This window comes from Pelophylax lessonae, assembly GCF_965119305.1.
Source record: "Pelophylax lessonae genome assembly, chromosome: 1".
NCBI lineage: Eukaryota > Metazoa > Chordata > Amphibia > Anura > Ranidae > Pelophylax > Pelophylax lessonae.
Genome location: NC_138768.1, coordinates 877,888,371 through 877,912,600, shown reverse-complemented (window position 1 = coordinate 877,912,600; position 24,230 = coordinate 877,888,371). Strand labels below are relative to the sequence as shown.

The 24,230-nt window shown below is 45.0% G+C and overlaps 1 protein-coding gene across 1 annotated transcript in view; it reads left to right on the top strand.

Moving 5' to 3' along the window:
• Window positions 1–8,768: 8,768 nt before the first annotated feature.
• The window catches only part of LOC309550531 (uncharacterized protein), a gene marked incomplete at both ends in the record, with an annotated part of 57,003 nt that continues 41,541 nt past the window's right edge, over window positions 8,769–24,230 (top strand). The window contains one exon of the mRNA XM_082250890.1: window positions 8,769–8,849. Coding sequence (XP_082107016.1) covers window positions 8,769–8,849 — 81 coding nt within the window. The remainder of the gene's footprint in view (window positions 8,850–24,230) is intronic.

Sequence of the window (24,230 nt, the reverse complement as noted above, 5' to 3'; positions counted from 1 at the left end):
CTAGAGCCCCTCTGTACCTCTAAACTGGTTACCTGTAAACATTTTCAAAGTGTCACCTATGGAGATTTTTAAGTCCCGTAGTTTCTCGCTGTGACGGGAGTCACTTTGGGTGGGGGGCCTGCAGAACCCAGCTGACCTAAAAGAGGTCGAGAAACTCAATTTTCAGCTCCCCAGGTCCCTCCTATGTGTAAGTCATCCTGTGTCTATATTGGGGGCACAGGGTGCCCGAGAACCCCAGTTGGGTCTGTGATAATCAGACTCACCGTACAACCACACCGGGATCAGCATTTCCTGTTACCTCTGTTATCCTGAGTCTTATATGTGTGGTTTGTGGTAAAAGTTGGAGAGGCTCCTTCACTTGGGACAGAAATGTTCATCAACGATATCCCTCACGAAATCTATGAAGATAAATTAATTCCACTTTATCAGACTGCTGGGACATGGTTTGTTTTCTATTGACTTGTCTAGTGGACAGAATACACAAATGTGTGTCTCTCCCATTGTGTGTCTCCTAGGGTGCAGACCCATTGGTAATTGTGTTAATTAAATCGCCTATTGTTTCTGTCAGTCTGCTCATCCCTTGAACAGGTTATTATTATTGTGACCACTTTACCTTGTAATAGGACCGTTGTGAAATGTTTATGTTTATGTTGGTTGTTGTTCCTTAGTTATGTTAATTACATCCCTCTATACAATTTCCTTTGCATACGATAATGTGATCACAGTGCCATCTTAAGAGCATTAAAGGGCCCCGGGCAATGCAGTGCACTGGGGCCCCGCCCACATAATCACCCACGAGAAAAAAATGCAAATTATGGATAAGGTGATATTTATTGGTACAGCAGTGCCAGGCTAATGACAGCTTCCAAGATGGGCGGCTGGGTCCCGTGAACACACACACAGATGGGAGTCAGACTCAACTGTCCTGTGTGCGGCTGTTCCCGTGGAGGCAGAAAGCATTCCTGCAGTTGTGGGCTCCCCCTCCACAAAAGTGGCCTGACAGCAGCGCAGGGCCAACTGGCACTTGCCACCTGCTAAGCTTGGCCGCCGGATGCACATCGGAATCGGGACTAATGCTTGACTGGGGCTGGGCTGCTGGGCAGATGGGGCCCCTGGGCAACTGCCCAGCATGCCCATTCGGTAAGATGGCCCTGTGTGATCAGGCTCACCCGACCTGGGGTACTATAAATTCTGTGTGAGTTTTCAATAAACAGTTCCAGTTCTCATACAAGCTATTGTCGGCTAGTCTTGTATGGTCAGCTATAATATCTGGTTCCTATCTCCAGACTGGGGGAAGCTGTATACTGACGGAAGCATTTACTGTAAGCGGGGTGCTGGACGGTTCCATCACAGCCACCGTTCCACAAGTGTGGGCAATTTTAACTGCTTCTGGACCGCCCGCCGCAGTTTTACTGCGGCAGGGTGGCCCTCCTGCGCGAAACGTCGAAGAACCTACGTCGGTCGCACGCCTGCAGCTAGGGGGCGAGCGCACGCCAGCGGTGCCACGATCCCACCCCCACTCAGCAGCGGGGACTCCGATGCACGGGGCAGGCGGTTCCGATTGCTCCCCGCTGATAGAGAAGGACGGTCAGATGTTGTAAACACTGCCGACCGTTCTTCTCTCTGGAATGATCATAGAGCTCCTATGATCCTTCTATATAGGATCACAGGTCTCTATGGTCATCTCAGAAGCCACGCCCCCCACAGTTAGAATCATTCCCATAGGTTCACATTTAACCCCTTGATCACCCACAATGTTAACCCCTTCCCTGCCAGTGTCATTTTACAGTAACTGTGCATATGTATAGCACTGATTACTGTAGTAATGTTACTAGTACCCCCAAAAGTGTCAAAAATTGTCAGTTAGGAGTCCTATCTGTCCGCAGCAATGTCGCAGTCCCGCTAAAAATCGCAGATCGCTGCCATTAATAGTAAAAAAATAAAAATGATATAAATCTTTCCCGTAGTTAGTAAACGCAATAACTTTTGCACAAACCAATCAAAATACACTTATTACGATTTTTTTTTATGTGGCAAAGAACAAATTGGCCTAAAATATTAAAATATTTTGATTTAAAACATTTTTTTGGAATGTTATATAGCAGAATGTGAAAAATATTGTTTTTTTTTTTTCAGAATTGTCGCTCTTTTTTTGTTTATAGCGCAAAAAATAAAAATCGCACAGGTGATCAAATACCAGCAAAAAAAATCTCTATTTGTGGGAAAAAAAGGACGTCAATTTTATTTGGGTACAGCGTCGCACGACCGCCCAATTTTCTGTTAAAATAACGCAGTGCCAAATCACAAAATATGGCCTGGTCATTAAGGGGGAAAATCCTTCCAGTCCAGAAGTGGTTAAAAGCATAACATGTTCGGTATCTATTTACTCGGCGTAACATCATCTTTTTTATTATACAAAAAAATTGTGTTAACTTTAGTATTTTGTTTTGTTTTTTTTAATCCATTAAAGTGTATTTTTTGCAAAATAATTGTGTTTGAAAGACGGTTGTGCCATTTTATTCTCTAGGGTCTCTGCTAAAAAAAAATATATATATATATATATATAAAATATTTGGGGATTCCAGCAAAAAATTCTCATTTAAACTTGTAAACAAAAAGTTCCATAAAAGGCCTGGTCAGCAAGTGATTTAACCACTTCAGCCCCGGAAGTATTTACCCCCTAATGACCAGCCCATTTTTTTTGCAATTCGGCACTTCGGTATTTTAATGGACAATTGCGCGGTCATGTGACGCTGTACCCAAAAAAAATTGATGTCCTTTTTTCCCCACAAATAGAGATTTTTTTTGGTGGTATTTGATCACCTCTGCAACTTAAATTTTTTGCACTATAAACAAAAAAAAGTGACAATTCTGAAAAAAAAAACAATATTTTTTACTTTCTGCTGTATAACATTCCCAATAAAAAAAATGTAAGAATTATATTTTTCATCATTTTAGGCCAATTTGTTTTCTGCTAAATATTTTTGGTAAAAAAAAATCCCAATAAGTGTATTTTGATTAGTTTGCGCAAAAGTTATCGCATCTACTAACTACGGGAAAGATTTATGTCGTTTTTATTTAATTTTTTTACTAGTAATGGCGGCGATCTGCGATTTTTAGCGGGACTGCGACATTGTGGCGGACAGATCGGACCCCTGACTGACATTTTTAGCACTTTTGGGGGTACCAGTGACATTACTACAGTAATCAGTGCTAAAAATATGCACTGTTACTGTAAAAATGACACTTGCAGGGAAGGGGTTAACTCAGGGGTGATCAAAGGGTTAAGTGTAAGCCTAGGGGAGTGTTTTCTAACTGTAAGGGGGAGGGGCTTGTGGAATAAACACAGAGACCTGTGATCCTGTATAGGTGGATCACAGGCTCTCTGTGTTCATTCCAGAAAGTTTACAACAATAGCAGACCGTCGTTCTCTGTCGGCGGGGAGCGATCGCGGGTGCCCGGGAGCAATCGCAGCCGACAGTCCCGTGGATCAGCTTCCCCGCTTCCTAACGGGGGCGTTCCCAGGTGCGCTCCCGCTTTCCCAATGTACCCATACGACGGTTCACGCAGAGGAGCCAGCCTGCCGCAGCATATCTGCGGTCGGCGGGTGGTTTACATTGTATTTTTTTTTTCCAAAAAATTTGCATTTCATAAACGGCTGCCCAAATATTGAGTGACATAAAAAATTTAAACTACCAGCATTTTTTTTTTTTCTCCAGGGCCTTTGCTTTCAATAAATCTACAGTGAGGGAAAAAGTATTTGACCCCCTGCTGAGTTTGTAAGTTTGTCCACTGACAAAGAAATGATTAGTCTATAATTTTAATGGTCGGTTTATTTTACCAGTGAGAGACAGAATAACAACAAAAATATCCAGAAAAACGCATTTCAAAAAAGTTATAAACTGATCTGCATTTTAATAAATGAAACAAGTATTTGATCCCCTATCAATCAGCAAGATTTCTGGCTCCCAGGTGTCTTCTATACAGGTAACAAGCTGAGATTAGGAGGACTCTCTTAAAGGGAGGTTCCTAGTCTCAGCTTGTTACCTGTATAACCACTGAAGCCCCGGAGGATTTGGCTGCTCAAAGACCAGGCCCTATTTTGCGATTCGGCACTGCGTGAATTTAACAGACAATTGCGCGGTCGTGCGACGCTGTACCCAAATGAAATTGATGTCCTTTTTTCCCAAAAAACAGGTATTTTATCACCTGTGCAATTTTTATTTTTTGCGCTATAAACAAAAAAAGAGCGACAATTTTCAAAAAATAACAATATTTTCACATTTTTTTATATGAAATTCCCCCCAAAAATTTTTTTTTAACATTTTAGGACAATTTGTTTTCTGCTACATATGTTTGGTAAAAAAAATCGCAATAAGCTTACTTTGATTGGTTTGCGCAAATGTTATTGCGTTTACTACCTACGGGAAAGATTTCTGTCATTTTTATTGTTTTTTTTATTTTACTAGTAATGGCGGCGATGTGCGATTTTTTTTGCGGGACTGCGACATTGCTGCGGACAGATCGGACCCCTGACTGACATTTTTGACACTTTTGGGGGGACCAGTGACATTACTACAGTAATCCGTGCTATACATATGCACTGTTACTGTAAAAATGACCCTGGCAGGGAAAGGGTTAACTTTACTGGTGATCAAGGGGTTAAGTGTGTCCCTAGGGGTGTGATTCTGACTGTCAGGGGGCGTGGCTAGTGAAGTAACCACAGAGACATGCAATCCTATATAGCAGGATCGCATAGCCTCTGTGCTTACTTCAGGGAGAATGACAGACGGTTGTGTTTACATCAGCTGTCTGTCTTTCTCCCTCTCCAGCGGGAGATTGTGAGTGGCCGGCGGACATTGGAGTCGCCGGTCACTCGCACTGGAATGTCAGGGAACGAGCGGGGGCGGGAGTGCGCCTCCGGGGGGGGGGCGCTCGCCCCCTAGAGCCTCGTGGGCAAGCGACGTATCCCTACGTCGTTTTGCCTGTAGGGGGCTGACTGCCGCAGTAAATAGTCGTGCGGCGGTTGGGAAGTGGTTAAAAGACACCTGTCCACAGAAGCAATCAGATTCCAATCTCTCCACCATGGCCAAGACCAAAGAGCTGTCCAAGGATGTCAGGGAGAAGATTGTAGACCTACACAAAGCTGGAATGACCATCGCCAAACAGCTTGGTGAGAGGGTGACAACAGTTGGTGCGATTATTCACAAATAGAAGTAACACAAAATAACTGTCAGTCTCCCTCAGTCTGGGGCTCCATGGAAGATCTCATCTCATAGAGTTTCAATGATGATGAGAAAAGTGAGGAATCAGCCCAGAACAACACGGGAGAATCTTGTCAATGATCTCAAGGCAGCTGGGACCATAGTCATCAAGAAAACAATTGGTAACACTACGCCGTGAAATCCTGCAGCACCCGCAAGGTCCCCCTGCTCAAGAAAGCACATGCACAGCCCTTCTGAAGATTGCTAATGAACATCTTAATGATTCAGAGGAGAACTGGGTGAAGTGTTGTGGTCAGATGAGACCAAAATCCACTCAACTCGCCATGTTTGGAGGAGGAGGAATGCTGCCTATGACCCCAAGAACACCATCCCCACCGACAAACATTTTTTTACTGTGAAGAAGGAGCGCGGCTGCCTCCCTCCCCCCCCCCCCGGCAGTACGTACGCTCGGAAACGCGTCGCACCTTCATAACGTCATCCGCATCCGACTGCTAACCAAGCCTCGTTTCCACTGACTGACTTCGAGCCTTGTTCCTGTTTCCAGCTCCGCCGTCACTGCCTGGCCACGGCAAGGAGAGCTCAGTCCCAGTGGGATGGCTGCATAGATCGGATGACTACGTTTACCACCCACCTATCTCGGAACCACCGGAACGGGTCTTTCTTATGAGCACCTGTTTACAGATGTGAGTGCATATTTTTTACCAATAAATTTGTATACAAGTCTACACTTAGAGGAGCCTCTGTTTTCTCTGTGTTTTTAGCCCTGTGGAACCCATGGCTTTGGTTTCTGGACGACTGCTCTAATTTGGTGGACTTTCCCTCCCATCCCACTCAATGACTTTATTGATCCTTATGGACTTTGGCTTATTTGTGTGACTCATGCGCCGGTTACATGTTTGTTGCCACCGACAAACATGGAGGTGGAAACATTATGCTTTGGGGGAGTCTTTCTGCTAAGGGGACAGGACAACTTCACCGCATCAAAGGGAGGATGGATGGGGTCATGTACCATCAAATCTTGGATTAGAACCTCCTTCCCCCAGACAGGGAATTGAAAATGGCTCCTGGAGTGACCTAGCCCGTCTCCAGACCTTAATCCCATAGAAAATATGTGGAGGGAGCTGAAGGTTGGAGTTACCAAACATCAGCCTCAGACCCTTAATGACCTGGAGAGGATCTACAAAAAAGAGTGGGACAAAATCCCTCCTGAGATGTGTGCAAAACCTGGTGGCCAACTACAAGAAACGTCTGACTAAAGCCTCGTACACATGCAACGATTGTTGGCCAGGAATTTTCGGCCAATGTCCGATCGGCCGATTTTCGGCTTGTTAGTATGATGCTTCCGACAACCGACTCCGACTTTTCGGACGAAAAAAATCTGGTGTGCAGGCTATAAAATTTTTGTTGACTGTCAACAGAACGGCCGATTTTCCGTCAGTCAGTACAGATTTCGGCAGACAAAAATCAGATGAGCAAGACTGGGCATGCTCAGAGAAGAAAAAACACACGGAAAGTAAACCAGCACATGACATCACTTCTGAAGTAGATTTTTGTTGGCCGAGAAAATTTGTGTGCAGTCTAGGCACATTCCAACCAACAAAACAACACTGGACAAAAGACGGCCGATCGGTCGGCCGATAATCGTTGCGTGTGTACGAGGCATAAGTACTAAGTCATGTTTTGTGAAGGGATCAAATACTTATTTCACTCATTAAAATTTAAATACATTTCTAACTTTTTTGAAATGCGGTTTTCTGGATATTTTTGATATTATTCTGTCTCTCGCTGGTAAAATAAACCGACCATTAAAATTATAGAATAATCGTTGGCCAAATGTAAAAAATCAGCAGGGGATCAAATACTTTTTCCCCTCACTGTATAATGTTTGGGTGTTCTAAGTAATTATCTAGTAAAAAAAAAAAAATGCTGATTTTTCCATAGATGAGAGAAATGTAAGAATTTGCTTCGGCAGCCGGTGGTTGAAGTGTATGAAAAGGCAACATGGGTTTGGAAGCTTTTGGATGGAGTAGGGAGGATTAGGCCCTTTGTTCTCTTTTCATGTTCCCGTAGGAGAGATTTAGCCTCTCTGATGACCATTGTTAGAGAGAGCGATGGAAAATCCAAAACTAGATTCCTCACTAGAGCAAGAGGTGAGGGAGAATCCTCCACCCGTCTATCCTGCCTTTCCCTCCCCCATCCATCCAACCATCCCCTCTCATATCCATCCAACCATCCCCACTCATATCCATTCAACCATAACTTCTCCCATCCATCCAACCATCCCCACTCATATCCATCCAACCATCCCCACTCATATCCATCCAACCATCCCCTCTCCCATCCATCCAACCATCCCTTCTCCCATCCATCCAACCATCCTATCTCCTACCCATCCAGTCACCCTCTCTCCCACCCATCCACCCACCCCCTCTCCCACCCATCGACCCATCCCCTCTCCAAACCCATCCAACCATCCCATCTCCCATCCATCCAACCATCCCCTCTCCCATCCATCCAACCATCCCATCTCCCACCCATCCAGCCACCCCCTCTCCCATCCATCCAGCCACCCCCTCTCCCATCCATCCTGCCACCCCCTCTCCCACCCATCCAGCCACCCCCTCTCCCACCCCTCCAGCCATCCCCTCTCCAATCCCATCTCCCACCCATCCAGCCACCCCCTCTCCCATCCATCCAACTATCCCCTCTCCTATCCATCCAACCATCCCCTCTCCTATCCATCCAACCATCCCCTCTCCCATCCATCCAGCCACCCCCTCTCCCATCCATCCAGCCACCCCCTCTCCCATCCATCCAGCCACCCCCTCTCCCATCCATCCAACTATCCCCTCTCCTATCCATCCAACCATCCCCTCTCCCATCCATCCAGCCACCCCCACTCCCATCCATCCAACTATCCCCTCTCCTATCCATCCAACCATCCCCTCTCCCATCCATCCAGCCACCCCCCCCTCTCCCATCCATCCAGCCACCCCCTCTCCCATCTATCCAGCCACCCCCTCTCCCACCCATCCAGCCATCCCCTCTTCCATCTATCCAGCCACCCCCTCTCCCACCCGTCCAGCCATCCCCTCTCCCTCCCATCCAGCCACCCCCTCTCCCACCCATCCAGCCATCCCCTCTCCCACCCATCTAGATACCCCCTCTCCCACCCATGCAGCCATCCCCTCTCCCATCTATCCAGCCATCCCCTCTCCCACCCATCCAACCCTCCCCTCACCCACCCATCCAGCCATCCCCTCTCCCATTTATCCAGCCACCCCCTCTCCCACCCGTCCAGCCATCCCCTTTCCCTCCCATCCAACCTTCCCCTCTCCCACCCATCCAGCCATCCCCTCTCCCACCCATCCAGCCCTCCCCTCTCCCATCCATCCAACCATCCCCTCTCCCATCCATCCAGCCCTCCCCTCTCCCACCTATCCTTTCCAGAGTTTCACTAACTGAACTCTGTTCTGTCCTTGATCTGAATTTTAAACTGACCAGAGGTTACTTATCCTCCATCACCAGGGAGGGAGAAGAAAAATGTCTGCAACAATTATAAATGAGACTCCCTATCATTTCTCCTACTGCTATTCATACCAAGTTGCAGTGAACAGTGTTAAGGTAAGTCCATCTGATTATGTAAGATTGTGAGATTTGTTGTTTACCACTTCAGCTCCGGAAGTTTGTACCCCCCGTCATGACCAGCCCATTTTTTGCTATTTAACACTACAATATTTTAAATTGATAATTGCGCGGTCATGCAATTTATATAATTGTTTTTACACAAACACAGCTTTCTTTTGGTGGTATTTTTTATTTTTTTTTTTGCAATATAAATGAAAAAAAAAATCCAAAATTTTGAAAAAAAATTTTTTTTTTACTTTCAGCAATAAAACCTATCCAATATTTTTTTCTTTTTTTACATAGTGTTACAAAGTTAGTGAGGTTAAAAAAAGACACCAGTTCGTCCAGTTCAACCCATAATGTGTGTTTGCTGTCAACTGTACATTGTATACCCCTGTACAGGGGGGGGGGGACCACCAGTCATCCTGTAGGGGGCCCGGGCACCGAGAATAAGTGTGGTCCGTCAGAGGGGCAAATATAGAAGGAAGCCCTGTGCAACAGCTGAAGGCCAGTTTCTCCCCCTCTTGCCAGCTTTCAGCTGCAGTCGGGAGAGACATAGACACGGGGCATGATTCCTGTAATTGCTTCTCCGACACCGATCCCCCCTCCCTGTTCTGCCTGCAGGCTTCCTTGTCCTGTAAAAAAAATAACAAATTGTAAAAAAAAAAATAATAATAATAATTAAACACTGTAATAAATAATTCTAAAAAAAATTGTCAAATAAAATAATTTTAAACATTTTTAACTTTTTAAAAAAAAATTATATATATTTTTTTTAAATGTAAAAAAGAATTAACCACTTCTGGACCGGAAGGTTTTACCCCCTTAATGACCAGGCCATTTTTTGCTATTCGGCACTGTGCTACTTTAACTGGCAATTGGCCAGTCGTGCGACACTGTACCCAAATAAAATTGATGTCCTTTAAATATATATATAATATTTGGGGATTCTACGTAATTTTCTAGCAAAAAATACTTATTTAACCACTTTACCACCTGCTGATTTACCTGCTTTACGTCCAGGCCACTTTTTGCAACTTGGCACTGCGCGACTTTAACTGACAATTGGGTGGTCATGCAACGCCATACCCAAACAAATTTTTTTTTAGAATTATTTATTACAGTGTTTAATTATTATTATTATTTTATTTATTTTTTTTACAATTTGTTATTTTTTTCCCACAAACAGAGCTTCCTTTTGGTGGTATTTGATCCCCTCTGCGCTTTTAATTTTTTGCGATATTAATAGAAAAAGAGCGAAAATTTTGCGAAAAAATTGACATTTTCTACTTTGACAGTTAAAAAATATCCAATATATTCAATTTTTGTCATATATTTAGGCCAAAATGTTTTTAGCTACATGTCTTTGACAAAAAAATCCTCAATGAGCGTATTTCTAACCGCTTTAAGACCGGAAGATTTTACCCCATTCCTGACCAGGCTATATTTTGCGATTCGGCACTGCGTTATTTTAACTGACAATTGCGCGGTCGTGCGACACTGTACCCAAATTAAATTTATGTCCTTTTTTTTTCCACAAATAGAGCTTTCTTTTGGTGGTATTTGATCACCTGTGCGATTTTTAATTTTTGAAAAAAAGAGCGACAATTTTGAAAAAAATATATATATTTTTTACATTCTGATATATAACATTCCCAAAAGAAAATGTAAAAATCAAAAATTTTTAACATTTTAGGCCGATTTGTTTTCTGCTGCATATTTTTGTTAAAAAAATCCAAATAAGCGTATTTTGATTGGTTTGCGCAAAAGTTATCACGTCTACAAACTAGGGAAAAGATTTCTGTCATTTTTTATTTATTTTTTTACTAGTAATGGTGGTGATCTGCGATTTTTAGCAGGACTGCGACATTGCGGCGGACAGATCCATTTTTGACACTTTTGGGGGGACCAGTGACATTACTACAGTAATCAGTGCTATACATATGCACTATCACTGTACTAAGGACACTGACAGGGAAGGGGTTAACACTGTAGTTGTTCAAAGGGTTAAATGTATGCCTAGGGGGTGCTTTCTAACTGTGAGGGGGATGGGCTTGTGGAACCAACAAAGAGACCTGTGATCCTAAATAGGAGGATCACAGGCGCTCTGTGCTGATTCCTGAGAGAACAACGGTCTGCTGTGTATACAACAGCAGACGGCCGTTCTCTCTCCACGAGGAGCGACCACACCTGCCGACCCCGTGAATCAGCTTCGCCGCTGGCTAATGGGGGCCTGCGCCCCCAGGATCGCTCCCGTGGATTGCCATACATTTATACATACAGTATATCTACAGCGGGCGGTCGGCAAGTGGTTAAGGGCTAATTCACACGGGTTCTCTGTTATGTTTGTGTCCGCTAATAATGATTTTTAGTGTATTTTTTGTGAAAATATTGTCTTGATATATGCGGGGGAGGGGGGGAGGGGCTCTGTCAGGTAGGCTGTATGGGGCCCTGTGATTTCTAATAACAGCCCAGCTCCCTGGATATCTCAAAGACACCAACCACCTCCTTTATATTATGGAAAATTTCAGGTGGGAGGAAGATTTGTCTTGGGTCACTTTTGATGTCAGTAGTCTCTACTCCTCTATTCCTCACAAGAAGGGTATAGCAGCGGTGCTTTTTTACCTTGAATTGCTGACCGATCTATCAATGGAACATCGATTGTTCATTGCTGATGTATTGGATTATTTGTTGTCACACAGTTTCTTTGTTTTTGATGGGGTTTTCTACCTCCAGAGGTGTGGGGCAGCTATGGGGGCCAAATTTTCGCCCTCATTGGCCAACCTCTACATGGGTTGGTGGGAGCGGTCCCACATCTTTGGGGGTGGAAACCCCTACAGAACAGAAATTGTGGTCTATCTTAGATTCATAGATGACCTCTTGCTGGTGGTCCGCAGGGGAGTGGAAATCATGCCATCTATGTTATCGTATCTCAACAATAATAATTTAAATCTTTCATTCACTGGCGCAGCGGACAGAAACTCCATGTGCTACTTGGATGTTTGTCTGACAGGTGCAGATGGCAGGGTGTACACCACTCTCTATAGGAAACCTCTCTCGGGCAATTCTCTTTTACTCGCCCAGTCGGGCCATCCCAGACACACCATTAGGGGTATCCCTGTAGGTCAATTCCTGCGAATCAGACGTATTTGCAGTAGTAATGAACGATTTGAAAGGGAGGCACGGTCCCTTTATGTAAGATTTTTACAGCGGGGATACCCCAAATGGATGTTGAATAGGGCACTTACCATAGCTAGAAACAAAGATAGATGTGAACTAATTGGGAAAGACACTCGGCCACGAACCAACAAAAGTTACCAGCTTACACTTTCCACCCCCTTCAGTAATGAATTTAATACAATAAAACAGATCTTCAACAGGCATCTGCCTATTTTATTTTCTGACGATATCTGTTCCAAGATCTTGAAGGGAGGGGTGAATGTTGTCTCACGTAGAGCCCCATCTCTAGCGTGCTCCCTGGCTCCCAGCTTTTTCCACACTAAGGTTCCCCAATCAGTTACATGGTTACACTGCAAAGGGAATTATAAATGTGGGGCTGTGGGATGTGCCTGTTGTGGTCATATCCAGAATGGTACCACCTTTAGGTCCTCCGTTAGTCATAAAGTGTATGACATTAGTTCCTTCTTCAATTGCAATACCAGTTACATCACTTATTTAATCACATGTGCTATTTGTAAAATGCAATATGTAGGCAGGACCACGAGACGGCTCAGGGACCGGTTCCAGCAACACATTTATAGCATAGAGAAAAATTTGTCCACCAATGAGGCCAGACATTTTAATGGGTGCCACAATGGGGATAAAACAGCCATGTGGGTTCAAGTCATTGAAAAGGTCAGGACACCTAAGCGAGGGGGCGATGCCTTTCGATCCCTTTGCCGTAAGGAAGTATTTTGGATTTTCCATTTGCAGAGTCGCATCCCGCTCGGACTCAACTTTGAGTGGGATGTTAGCCATTTTTATGAGTAAATTTAGTGGTTGCCTTTCCCCCACCATTCTGCGATCCAGGTACCTATTTAGATCTGATAACATATCCAGTCATGTGTTGTGGCAGCTCCCCTCTTTTTCTTCCCCCTCTTTCTCTTCCTCCCCCCCCCTTTCTCACCCTTTCCCCTCCCCCATTCTCCCTTCCCTGTTCCTTTTTTCCTCTTTTTTCACATTGCTCTATGCCATGTATTTTTCAGTATTTTTATAAGATCCATATTTATGATCATGCTAGTGTTCCGTTATCCACATACATTTCTGTATGGGCACATTTCCACAAACTATTTTTTTGGGTATACTTTACATTATGGTTTATTCTCCTTTTAGGTGGATTACATGTGTCGGCATGGTTAATGCGTTGGGGATAGTTTCCTTGTAATGTATACATGGATGCACGAGTTCAGGCATCCTTCTGTGGTGATAGTACACCATATGGAAGACACAATGATTTTATGTACCTATTTTTGTATTTTTGTATATTCATGTAGGAAGTGTATTCAGGTGTGTGTGGGTGTATACCGACATACAGGTACATACACATACTATGCGAAGGTTCTTACATTTGTTATAGTCATTATTCTTCTCTGTTTGTTACGTTGTATGTATTTACATTTTTTCCAATGATTTTCATTGGTACTTTTTACACGTTTTTTTAAACGTTTTTCTATGTGATTGTCGGTCCAGGTCTTTGTGTGTATGGGTGAGTTCACGGTACACACGATGGGCTGGAACTTCAGCTTGATTTTTATATTTAAATCACCACTGAGATGCCCTTTGGGGCTGAGGTTAGGTGATTAATTGAGTTGTACACAACTGCTGATTGTCACCGCCCCCGGTACACCTGTTTTCATTGGGGCGGTCTATTTAACCACTTGCCGACCGCCGCAAGTAGATTTACTGCGGCGGTCAGCCCCTGCCAGGCAGAGTGACGTTAATTAACGTCACTAGCCTGGGAGGGTCTGGGGAGCGAGCGCGCGCCCGCGGAGGCGCGCTCCCACTCCCGCGCGGTCACGGACCCCCCCCGCGCATGTGACCAGCGGACCCGATGTCCGCCGGCCACTCGGCGATCGGCGGGGGAGAGGGAGAATGTCAGGCAGCTTGTGTAAATAAGCTGCCTGTCATTCTCCTCGCTGTAAAGACACTGATCACTCGGATCTAGTATGTAGATCCGTTGATCAGTGTCCTTACAGCTAGAGCCACAGCCAATCACAGTAGAAACCACGCCCCTAGGGACACACACAGCCCCTCCCTCCCAAATAAAGTTAACCCCTTCACTGCCAGTGTATTTTTACAGTAACAGTGCATATGTATAGCACTGATTACTGTAGTAATGTCACTGGTAACCCCAAAAGTGTCAAAAATGTCAGTCAAGGGTCCGATCTGTCTGCCCCAATGTCGCAGTACCGCAAAAAAAATCGCAGATCGCCGCCATTACGCGTTAAAAAAAAAACAACAAAAATGACAAAAATCTTTCCCTTTGTTAGTAAACGCGATAACTTTTGCGCAAACCAATCAAAATACGCTTTTTGCGATTTTTTTTACCAAACATAGGTAGGATAAAACAAATTGGCCAAAAATTTAAAAAAATTTTGATTTTTACATTTTTTTGGGGAATTTCATATAAAAAAATGTGAAAAATATTGCTATTTTTGCAAAATTGTCGCTCTTTTTTTGTTTATAGCGCGTGATCAAAAAATCGCACAGGTGATCAAATACCACCAAAAGAAAGCTCTATTTGTGGGAAAAAAAGGACGTCAAATTTGTTTAGGTACAGCGTCGCACGACCGCGCAATTGTCCGTTAAAGTCACGCAGTGCCGAATCGCAAAATACCCCCTGGTCTTTTAGCAGGAAAATCCTCCGGGGCTTAAGTGGTTAAGATCTATAGTCAGCTACAGTCATTGTAATGATTAAGCACAAGATGTATGTGTGAAACGCATCTACGAGACTTCATGCTGGTGTCTTTGGTGTCATCACTTGCAACTTTTTGGAAATAAAGGTATTTGAAACCTATTGGAATCCCTGGATGTGCGGCTAATTCTTTTCCTACAAGTGTTCCCACGGAGGCGGGCCGGGGCCAGCACTCTATTGGATATCCTATCTCCTGGCAATCACCACACAATATACACCTGGAGCAGTGTCTTTCTTTTCTTCAACAGCCCTGCCCCTGTATGTGGTCGTCGTTAGATGCCCATCTAATAGTTTTTTGAAACTATCAATGCTCCCTGCTGATACCACTGCTTGTGGAAGAGAATTCCACATCCTTACCGCTCTGACAGTAAAGAACCCTTTACGCAGTTTAAAGGTTAAACCACTTTTCTTCTAGTTAACTAAAATGTATTCTGCTACATGTTTTTGATTTAAAAAAAAATCCCAATAAGTGAGTATTGATTTTATTTGCTTGAAAGTCATAGGGCCTACAAACTAAGTGTATATACACTTTTTTTTTTTTCGAAAAATTTTTTATTGTATCAAAATAATATAACAATACAAAGGAGAAGGGTCTTGATTTACATAACATTATGCCTTATACAGTACATCTTCTCGTCAATGGTAATTTTTTTTTTTTATACTCCTAATGGCGGCGATCAACGACTTATAAAGGGACTGCGATAGTACGGTGGGCAATCTGACATTAACTGACGCTGGGGGGGAACTGACTAACTGACACTGACACCCAGGGGTGTATTTTGGATTGCTGTTGCTGTGATACCTCACATGTGTGGGGCGATCACTGTTTGTGCGCATGGGGGATCCACATGAGCCTTTGCATGCGAGCACAGGAGGACTGGGGCACCTTACTTTTTTTATTATTATTATTTATTTATTTTTACACTGTTGCTTTATTTTGTTTTTATTTAGCACTTTTATTGCGGTCACAAGGAAAGTAAACATCTCTGTGACAGTAAATGGCAGTGACAGATACTCTTTATGGAGAGATCTGGGGTCTAAAAGACCCCAAATCCCTCCTCTGCATTTAAAAGCATTTAAAACACCAAGATTGGCGTTTTTAAATGTTTTAGTTTTTTAAAAGTGGCGCCAATGGTTTCTGCGTAAACCGGAAGTGATGTCATCCCATCCAGTTTACTGTTAGGAACAGCTGAGAAAAGCCGTTCCCAGCTTTGCTTGGCTGTCTGGCCAGTTGGCGGATGTGCCGGCTGGTCGCTTGGGTCTCCCGATGGAAAAGGAGAGCCTGGGGGAGTTGTGGAAGGCGGCAGCAAGGGGAGGGGGTACCGGGACGTCCCCTCCGGCTGCTTGTAATAGCAATCAAGGGGCTGGTAAGCTGCCGGCTGCCAGCTCCAAAAAGACGGTATCGGACAGACGTCGTCCCCGTAAAAATGCCGCCTCAGGCAAACGCCTTGTTTGCCTCCCAATAGATGCGCCCCTGGTGACATCCCCAGTGACACTAATACAGTGATCAGTGATAATACTGTAAACTGAGCACAAGGGGTAATGGTCTAGTTCCCGCCCAAGCACGCCTCCATCCCAAATTAACATAACAATACAGAAAAATGGCCCGCGGGACTTTAAATGAGGTTGGTGCTATTGGCTGGAGATTGAATAAATACCAAATTAAATATGTAAAACAATGTATAAATTTATTATTACACTGTATAAACAAGTTAAGCAAATAATAATGACATGTAAAAAATATCACATAGCACGGCTCGATGGCCATAATGGCATAGTGTAATAGCATGTACAATATTAAACGTTGATAGATATCCTGGTGTGACCACTTGGTTGGACAATAGCCTGGATAACATGTTGATAGTTCCATGATAGTGGAATACAATACAAATTGATCTGACGCGTTTCGGGAGCTACATCTCCCTTCTTCAGAGATCTATGTATTTGGATGTATCTACAAAAGAACAATAAGTTTGAGTATATGTGAAAGGCTGTAAGGCTAAAGTTAACAATTCAAAAGGGATAATGATGATACCAAGGAGTGTGGATTACTCACAGGTTGAACTACATGGAGATTGGATTCCCGTGTAATGGTGGCGGACCGAAAGCCTGACCCGGGAGCTGAAGGGTCCCATGGAGAGCAGCCAGAGAAGGGGGGTCCGCGGTAGGTGGGTAGTGAGAGAGTGATGGGAGATTGGACCTACCAAATCTGTTGTATATGTGAAAGGAAAGAAAAATGATAATGATGTAGCAAAATGATATGGATAGGGTGAGATAGAAATAGCGGTGTGATGAGCAGGAGCTGGTGTGGAAAGTGAGAGGGATACAAGCTGAATAATGGAAAAAGGTGGGTGTGAAGGACAAGAAAAGAAAGAAAAAGAAATTGAAAAAGTGCCTGGGGCAGGAGTGAGTGTGCAGGGGTGGATGAGAGATGGGTATGACAGGTGGCCTGGAAGGGGGAGAAGGGGAAGAAGGAGGGGGAAAGGGGAGAGAGGAAAAGGGGGTGGTGTGACATGGTGCTGACCCAAAGGAGAAGGATGCCAGGGGGATGGTGAAATGGTGAAGAAAGGAGAGACTGAGGATGTGGTGTTAAACCTACCATGTGTCCCCAAAACTGGCTGATGCGCCTGGGATCCTAGCGTCATGTGAGTGGGCAATGGCGGGTCCGGACAGGATCATCCGTGACCTCGTGGAGGAAGGAACGCTGAGGGCGGACCTCCCCCTCCCGCAGATGTAGGGCACGCAGATGACGTAGCGGCGTCAGTGAAAGCACTGACACGCCACGTCAGAGGTGCAACATGGCGCCGATGTGAGGGTGGACCCGCTCGTCCCGGGTGGGGGAGGAGCGGGGACAGCAAGGGGGCGGAGCCACCCTCTTTACACATCGCAGCTCCCGGAGTCAAGACAGCCGTCGCCTGCAAGCACAAGAGCCCAATGGCCGAAAGGGATGTAGCATCAGTGTGAAACATTCACACATAAAGAAATATGAATATAAAATCAATAAAATTGCCTAAGGATGTTAAGGAGTATATAGAAAGATGTTTCAATTGAAAAAAACCAAGGAGATAAAACACCAGGTTAGAATGTCCAGCCAGGGAAAGGAGCCAGACCATTGAGTGGGCACTTGTGGGTGTCTTCCACCCTAAATCATGAGCACAAGGGGTAATGGTCTAGTTCCCGCCCAAGCACGCCTCCATCCCAAATTAACATAACAATACAGAAAAATGGCCCGCGGGACTTTAAATGAGGTTGGTGCTATTGGCTGGAGATTGAATAAATACCAAATTAAATATGTAAAACAATGTATAAATTTATTATTACACTGTATAAACAAGTTAAGCAAATAATAATGACATGTAAAAAATATCACATAGCACGGCTCGATGGCCATAATGGCATAGTGTAATAGCATGTACAATATTAAACGTTGATAGATATCCTGGTGTGACCACTTGGTTGGACAATAGCCTGGATAACATGTTGATAGTTCCATGATAGTGGAATACAATACAAATTGATCTGACGCGTTTCGGGAGCTACATCTCCCTTCTTCAGAGATCTATGTATTTGGATGTATCTACAAAAGAACAATAAGTTTGAGTATATGTGAAAGGCTGTAAGGCTAAAGTTAACAATTCAAAAGGGATAATGATGATACCAAGGAGTGTGGATTACTCACAGGTTGAACTACATGGAGATTGGATTCCCGTGTAATGGTGGCGGACCGAAAGCCTGACCCGGGAGCTGAAGGGTCCCATGGAGAGCAGCCAGAGAAGGGGGGGTCCGCGGTAGGTGGGTAGTGAGAGAGTGATGGGAGATTGGACCTACCAAATCTGTTGTATATGTGAAAGGAAAGAAAAATGATAATGATGTATCATTGATGATAATGATAATGACGCCATTGCCCACTCACATGACGCTAGGATCCCAGGCGCATCAGCCAGTTTTGGGGACACATGGTAGGTTTAACACCACATCCTCAGTCTCTCCTTTCTTCACCATTTCACCATCCCCCTGGCATCCTTCTCCTTTGGGTCAGCACCATGTCACACCACCCCCTTTTCCTCTCTCCCCTTTCCCCCTCCTTCTTCCCCTTCTCCCCCTTCCAGGCCACCTGTCATACCCATCTCTCATCCACCCCTGCACACTCACTCCTGCCCCAGGCACTTTTTCAATTTCTTTTTCTTTCTTTTCTTGTCCTTCACACCCACCTTTTTCCATTATTCAGCTTGTATCCCTCTCACTTTCCACACCAGCTCCTGCTCATCACACCGCTATTTCTATCTCACCCTATCCATATCATTTTGCTACATCATTATCATTTTTCTTTCCTTTCACATATACAACAGATTTGGTAGGTCCAATCTCCCATCACTCTCTCACTACCCACCTACCGCGGACCCCCCTTCTCTGGCTGCTCTCCATGGGACCCTTCAGCTCCCGGGTCAGGCTTTCGGTCCGCCACCATTACACGGGAATCCAATCTCCATGTAGTTCAACCTGTGAGTAATCCACACTCCTTGGTATCATCATTATCCCTTTTGAATTGTTAACTTTAGCCTTACAGCCTTTCACATATACTCAAACTTATTGTTCTTTTGTAGATACATCCAAATACATAGATCTCTGAAGAAGGGAGATGTAGCTCCCGAAACGCGTCAGATCAATTTGTATTGTATTCCACTATCATGGAACTATCAACATGTTATCCAGGCTATTGTCCAACCAAGTGGTCACACCAGGATATCTATCAACGTTTAATATTGTACATGCTATTACACTATGCCATTATGGCCATCGAGCCGTGCTATGTGATATTTTTTACATGTCATTATTATTTGCTTAACTTGTTTATACAGTGTAATAATAAATTTATACATTGTTTTACATATTTAATTTGGTATTTATTCAATCTCCAGCCAATAGCACCAACCTCATTTAAAGTCCCGCGGGCCATTTTTCTGTATTGTTATGTTAATTTGGGATGGAGGCGTGCTTGGGCGGGAACTAGACCATTACCCCTTGTGCTCATGATTTAGGGTGGAAGACACCCACAAGTGCCCACTCAATGGTCTGGCTCCTTTCCCTGGCTGGACATTCTAACCTGGTGTTTTATCTCCTTGGTTTTTTTCAATTGAAACATCTTTCTATATACTCCTTAACATCCTTAGGCAATTTTATTGATTTTATATTCATATTTCTTTATGTGTGAATGTTTCACACTGATGCTACATCCCTTTCGGCCATTGGGCTCTTGTGCTTGCAGGCGACGGCTGTCTTGACTCCGGGAGCTGCGATGTGTAAAGAGGGTGGCTCCGCCCCCTTGCTGTCCCCGCTCCTCCCCCACCCGGGACGAGCGGGTCCACCCTCACATCGGCGCCATGTTGCACCTCTGACGTGGCGTGTCAGTGCTTTCACTGACGCCGCTACGTCATCTGCGTGCCCTACATCTGCGGGAGGGGGAGGTCCGCCCTCAGCGTTCCTTCCTCCACGAGGTCACGGATGATCCTGTCCGGACCCGCCATTGCCCACTCACATGACGCTAGGATCCCAGGCGCATCAGCCAGTTTTGGGGACACATGGTAGGTTTAACACCACATCCTCAGTCTCTCCTTTCTTCACCATTTCACCATCCCCCTGGCATCCTTCTCCTTTGGGTCAGCACCATGTCACACCACCCCCTTTTCCTCTCTCCCCTTTCCCCCTCCTTCTTCCCCTTCTCCCCCTTCCAGGCCACCTGTCATACCCATCTCTCATCCACCCCTGCACACTCACTCCTGCCCCAGGCACTTTTTCAATTTCTTTTTCTTTCTTTTCTTGTCCTTCACACCCACCTTTTTCCATTATTCAGCTTGTATCCCTCTCACTTTCCACACCAGCTCCTGCTCATCACACCGCTATTTCTATCTCACCCTATCCATATCATTTTGCTACATCATTATCATTTTTCTTTCCTTTCACATATACAACAGATTTGGTAGGTCCAATCTCCCATCACTCTCTCACTACCCACCTACCGCGGACCCCCCTTCTCTGGCTGCTCTCCATGGGACCCTTCAGCTCCCGGGTCAGGCTTTCGGTCCGCCACCATTACACGGGAATCCAATCTCCATGTAGTTCAACCTGTGAGTAATCCACACTCCTTGGTATCATCATTATCCCTTTTGAATTGTTAACTTTAGCCTTACAGCCTTTCACATATACTCAAACTTATTGTTCTTTTGTAGATACATCCAAATACATAGATCTCTGAAGAAGGGAGATGTAGCTCCCGAAACGCGTCAGATCAATTTGTATTGTATTCCACTATCATGGAACTATCAACATGTTATCCAGGCTATTGTCCAACCAAGTGGTCACACCAGGATATCTATCAACGTTTAATATTGTACATGCTATTACACTATGCCATTATGGCCATCGAGCCGTGCTATGTGATATTTTTTACATGTCATTATTATTTGCTTAACTTGTTTATACAGTGTAATAATAAATTTATACATTGTTTTACATATTTAATTTGGTATTTATTCAATCTCCAGCCAATAGCACCAACCTCATTTAAAGTCCCGCGGGCCATTTTTCTGTATTGTTATGTTAATTTGGGATGGAGGCGTGCTTGGGCGGGAACTAGACCATTACCCCTTGTGCTCATGATTTAGGGTGGAAGACACCCACAAGTGCCCACTCAATGGTCTGGCTCCTTTCCCTGGCTGGACATTCTAACCTGGTGTTTTATCTCCTTGGTTTTTTTCAATTGAAACATCTTTCTATATACTCCTTAACATCCTTAGGCAATTTTATTGATTTTATATTCATATTTCTTTATGTGTGAATGTTTCACACTGATGCTACATCCCTTTCGGCCATTGGGCTCTTGTGCTTGCAGGCGACGGCTGTCTTGACTCCGGGAGCTGCGATGTGTAAAGAGGGTGGCTCCGCCCCCTTGCTGTCCCCGCTCCTCCCCCACCCGGGACGAGCGGGTCCACCCTCACATCGGCGCCATGTTGCACCTCTGACGTGGCGTGTCAGTGCTTTCACTGACGCCGCTACGTCATCTGCGTGCCCTACATCTGCGGGAGGGGGAGGTCCGCCCTCAGCGTTCCTTCCTCCACGAGGTCACGGATGATCCTGTCCGGACCCGCCATTGCCCACTCACATGACGCTAGGATCCCAGGCGCATCAGCCAGTTTTGGGGACACATGGTAGGTTTAACACCACATCCTCAGTCTCTCCTTTCTTCACCATTTCACCATCCCCCTGGCATCCTTCTCCTTTGGGTCAGCACCATGTCACACCACCCCCTTTTCCTCTCTCCCCTTTCCCCCTCCTTCTTCCCCTTCTCCCCCTTCCAGGCCACCTGTCATACCCATCTCTCATCCACCCCTGCACACTCACTCCTGCCCCAGGCACTTTTTCAATTTCTTTTTCTTTCTTTTCTTGTCCTTCACACCCACCTTTTTCCATTATTCAGCTTGTATCCCTCTCACTTTCCACACCAGCTCCTGCTCATCACACCGCTATTTCTATCTCACCCTATCCATATCATTTTGCTACATCATTATCATTTTTCTTTCCTTTCACATATACAACAGATTTGGTAGGTCCAATCTCCCATCACTCTCTCACTACCCACCTACCGCGGACCCCCCTTCTCTGGCTGCTCTCCATGGGACCCTTCAGCTCCCGGGTCAGGCTTTCGGTCCGCCACCATTACACGGGAATCCAATCTCCATGTAGTTCAACCTGTGAGTAATCCACACTCCTTGGTATCATCATTATCCCTTTTGAATTGTTAACTTTAGCCTTACAGCCTTTCACATATACTCAAACTTATTGTTCTTTTGTAGATACATCCAAATACATAGATCTCTGAAGAAGGGAGATGTAGCTCCCGAAACGCGTCAGATCAATTTGTATTGTATTCCACTATCATGGAACTATCAACATGTTATCCAGGCTATTGTCCAACCAAGTGGTCACACCAGGATATCTATCAACGTTTAATATTGTACATGCTATTACACTATGCCATTATGGCCATCGAGCCGTGCTATGTGATATTTTTTACATGTCATTATTATTTGCTTAACTTGTTTATACAGTGTAATAATAAATTTATACATTGTTTTACATATTTAATTTGGTATTTATTCAATCTCCAGCCAATAGCACCAACCTCATTTAAAGTCCCGCGGGCCATTTTTCTGTATTGTTATAATACTGTAAACTGTCACTGCACTAATGACACTGGCTGGGAAGGGGTTAGCATGCTTTAGGGATGAGTAATTGACAGATCGCTCCCTCTGTAGAGAGCTCTGTATTCTTTACCAACACCAGAGCTCTGGGCTGTGATTGGACACAGCTGATCAGAAGGTCCCAGCCGTGAATCATTGGCTTGGGACTTGCTGACCAGCCCCTGCTGTGTACAATCACAGTGGGCGCTGAGCGGGGGGCGCGTGTGCGCGTGCCCTAAACCCGGAAATAGGAAGCGATGGACGTTGGAAGTTTCTTCAAAGGGTGGTATATATCAATGGTTGGTATACATAAATGGGTGGTATATATCAAAGGGTGGTATATATCAATGGGTGGTATATATCTAAGGGTGGTATATATCAATGAGGGGTATATATCAATGGGTGGTATAGCAGTGGCTGAAAGGCTGTGGCTCAGGATTGTGGTGCAGCCCCGCTGAACTCAATGGGAGAGTTTGACAGGCGGTGCCACCTGTCAAACTCTGCAGCCTAAGTTAAAAATGTTGTGACATGAGTACAGTACAGCCCTGTCAGGCTGTATGGCTAGGATTCAGGTTGGTGGCAAAACTGCAGCTCAGCTGTCGGTTTTTACTGCCCTCCGGCTGCCCATGTAAATGAGCCCCTAATGCAGCCTGCAATAGTTTTATTTATTATGTTGCTGCTAAATACCAAATTATCTCATTTTGGCCCCTGGGCACGGTGCTCAGATGTACAGGATGCCATGCTGACATGCCGTGTACCTGTACTTGTGTTGTCCATTTGGCAGCCTATCTCTGCCCTGCTGCATTAAATGACAGCAACCATGCCCACCCATCCAGCCCTACTTTTTTAAATGACAGCATCCACCCCCCCTCCTAGCCCTGCTCTGTTGAATGACAGCAGCCACTCCCCTGCCCAGCCTCGCTCTGTTGAGTTACAGCAGCCCCTCCCCCATCCAGCCCTGTTCTTTTAAATTAAAGCAGCCACTCCCCTGCCCAGCGTGCTCTTTTGAAATACAGAGGCCAATCCCCTCCCAGCTCTGTTCTTATAAATTATAGCAGCCACTCCCCCATCCAGCCCTGCTCTTTTGAATTACAGCAGCCAATCCCCCACCCAGCCTTGCTGTTTTGAATGATAGCAGCCACTCCCCCGCCCAACCCTGCTCTTTTGAATGACAGCAGCCACTCCCGCACCCAACCCTGCTCTTTTGAATGACAGCAACCACTCCCC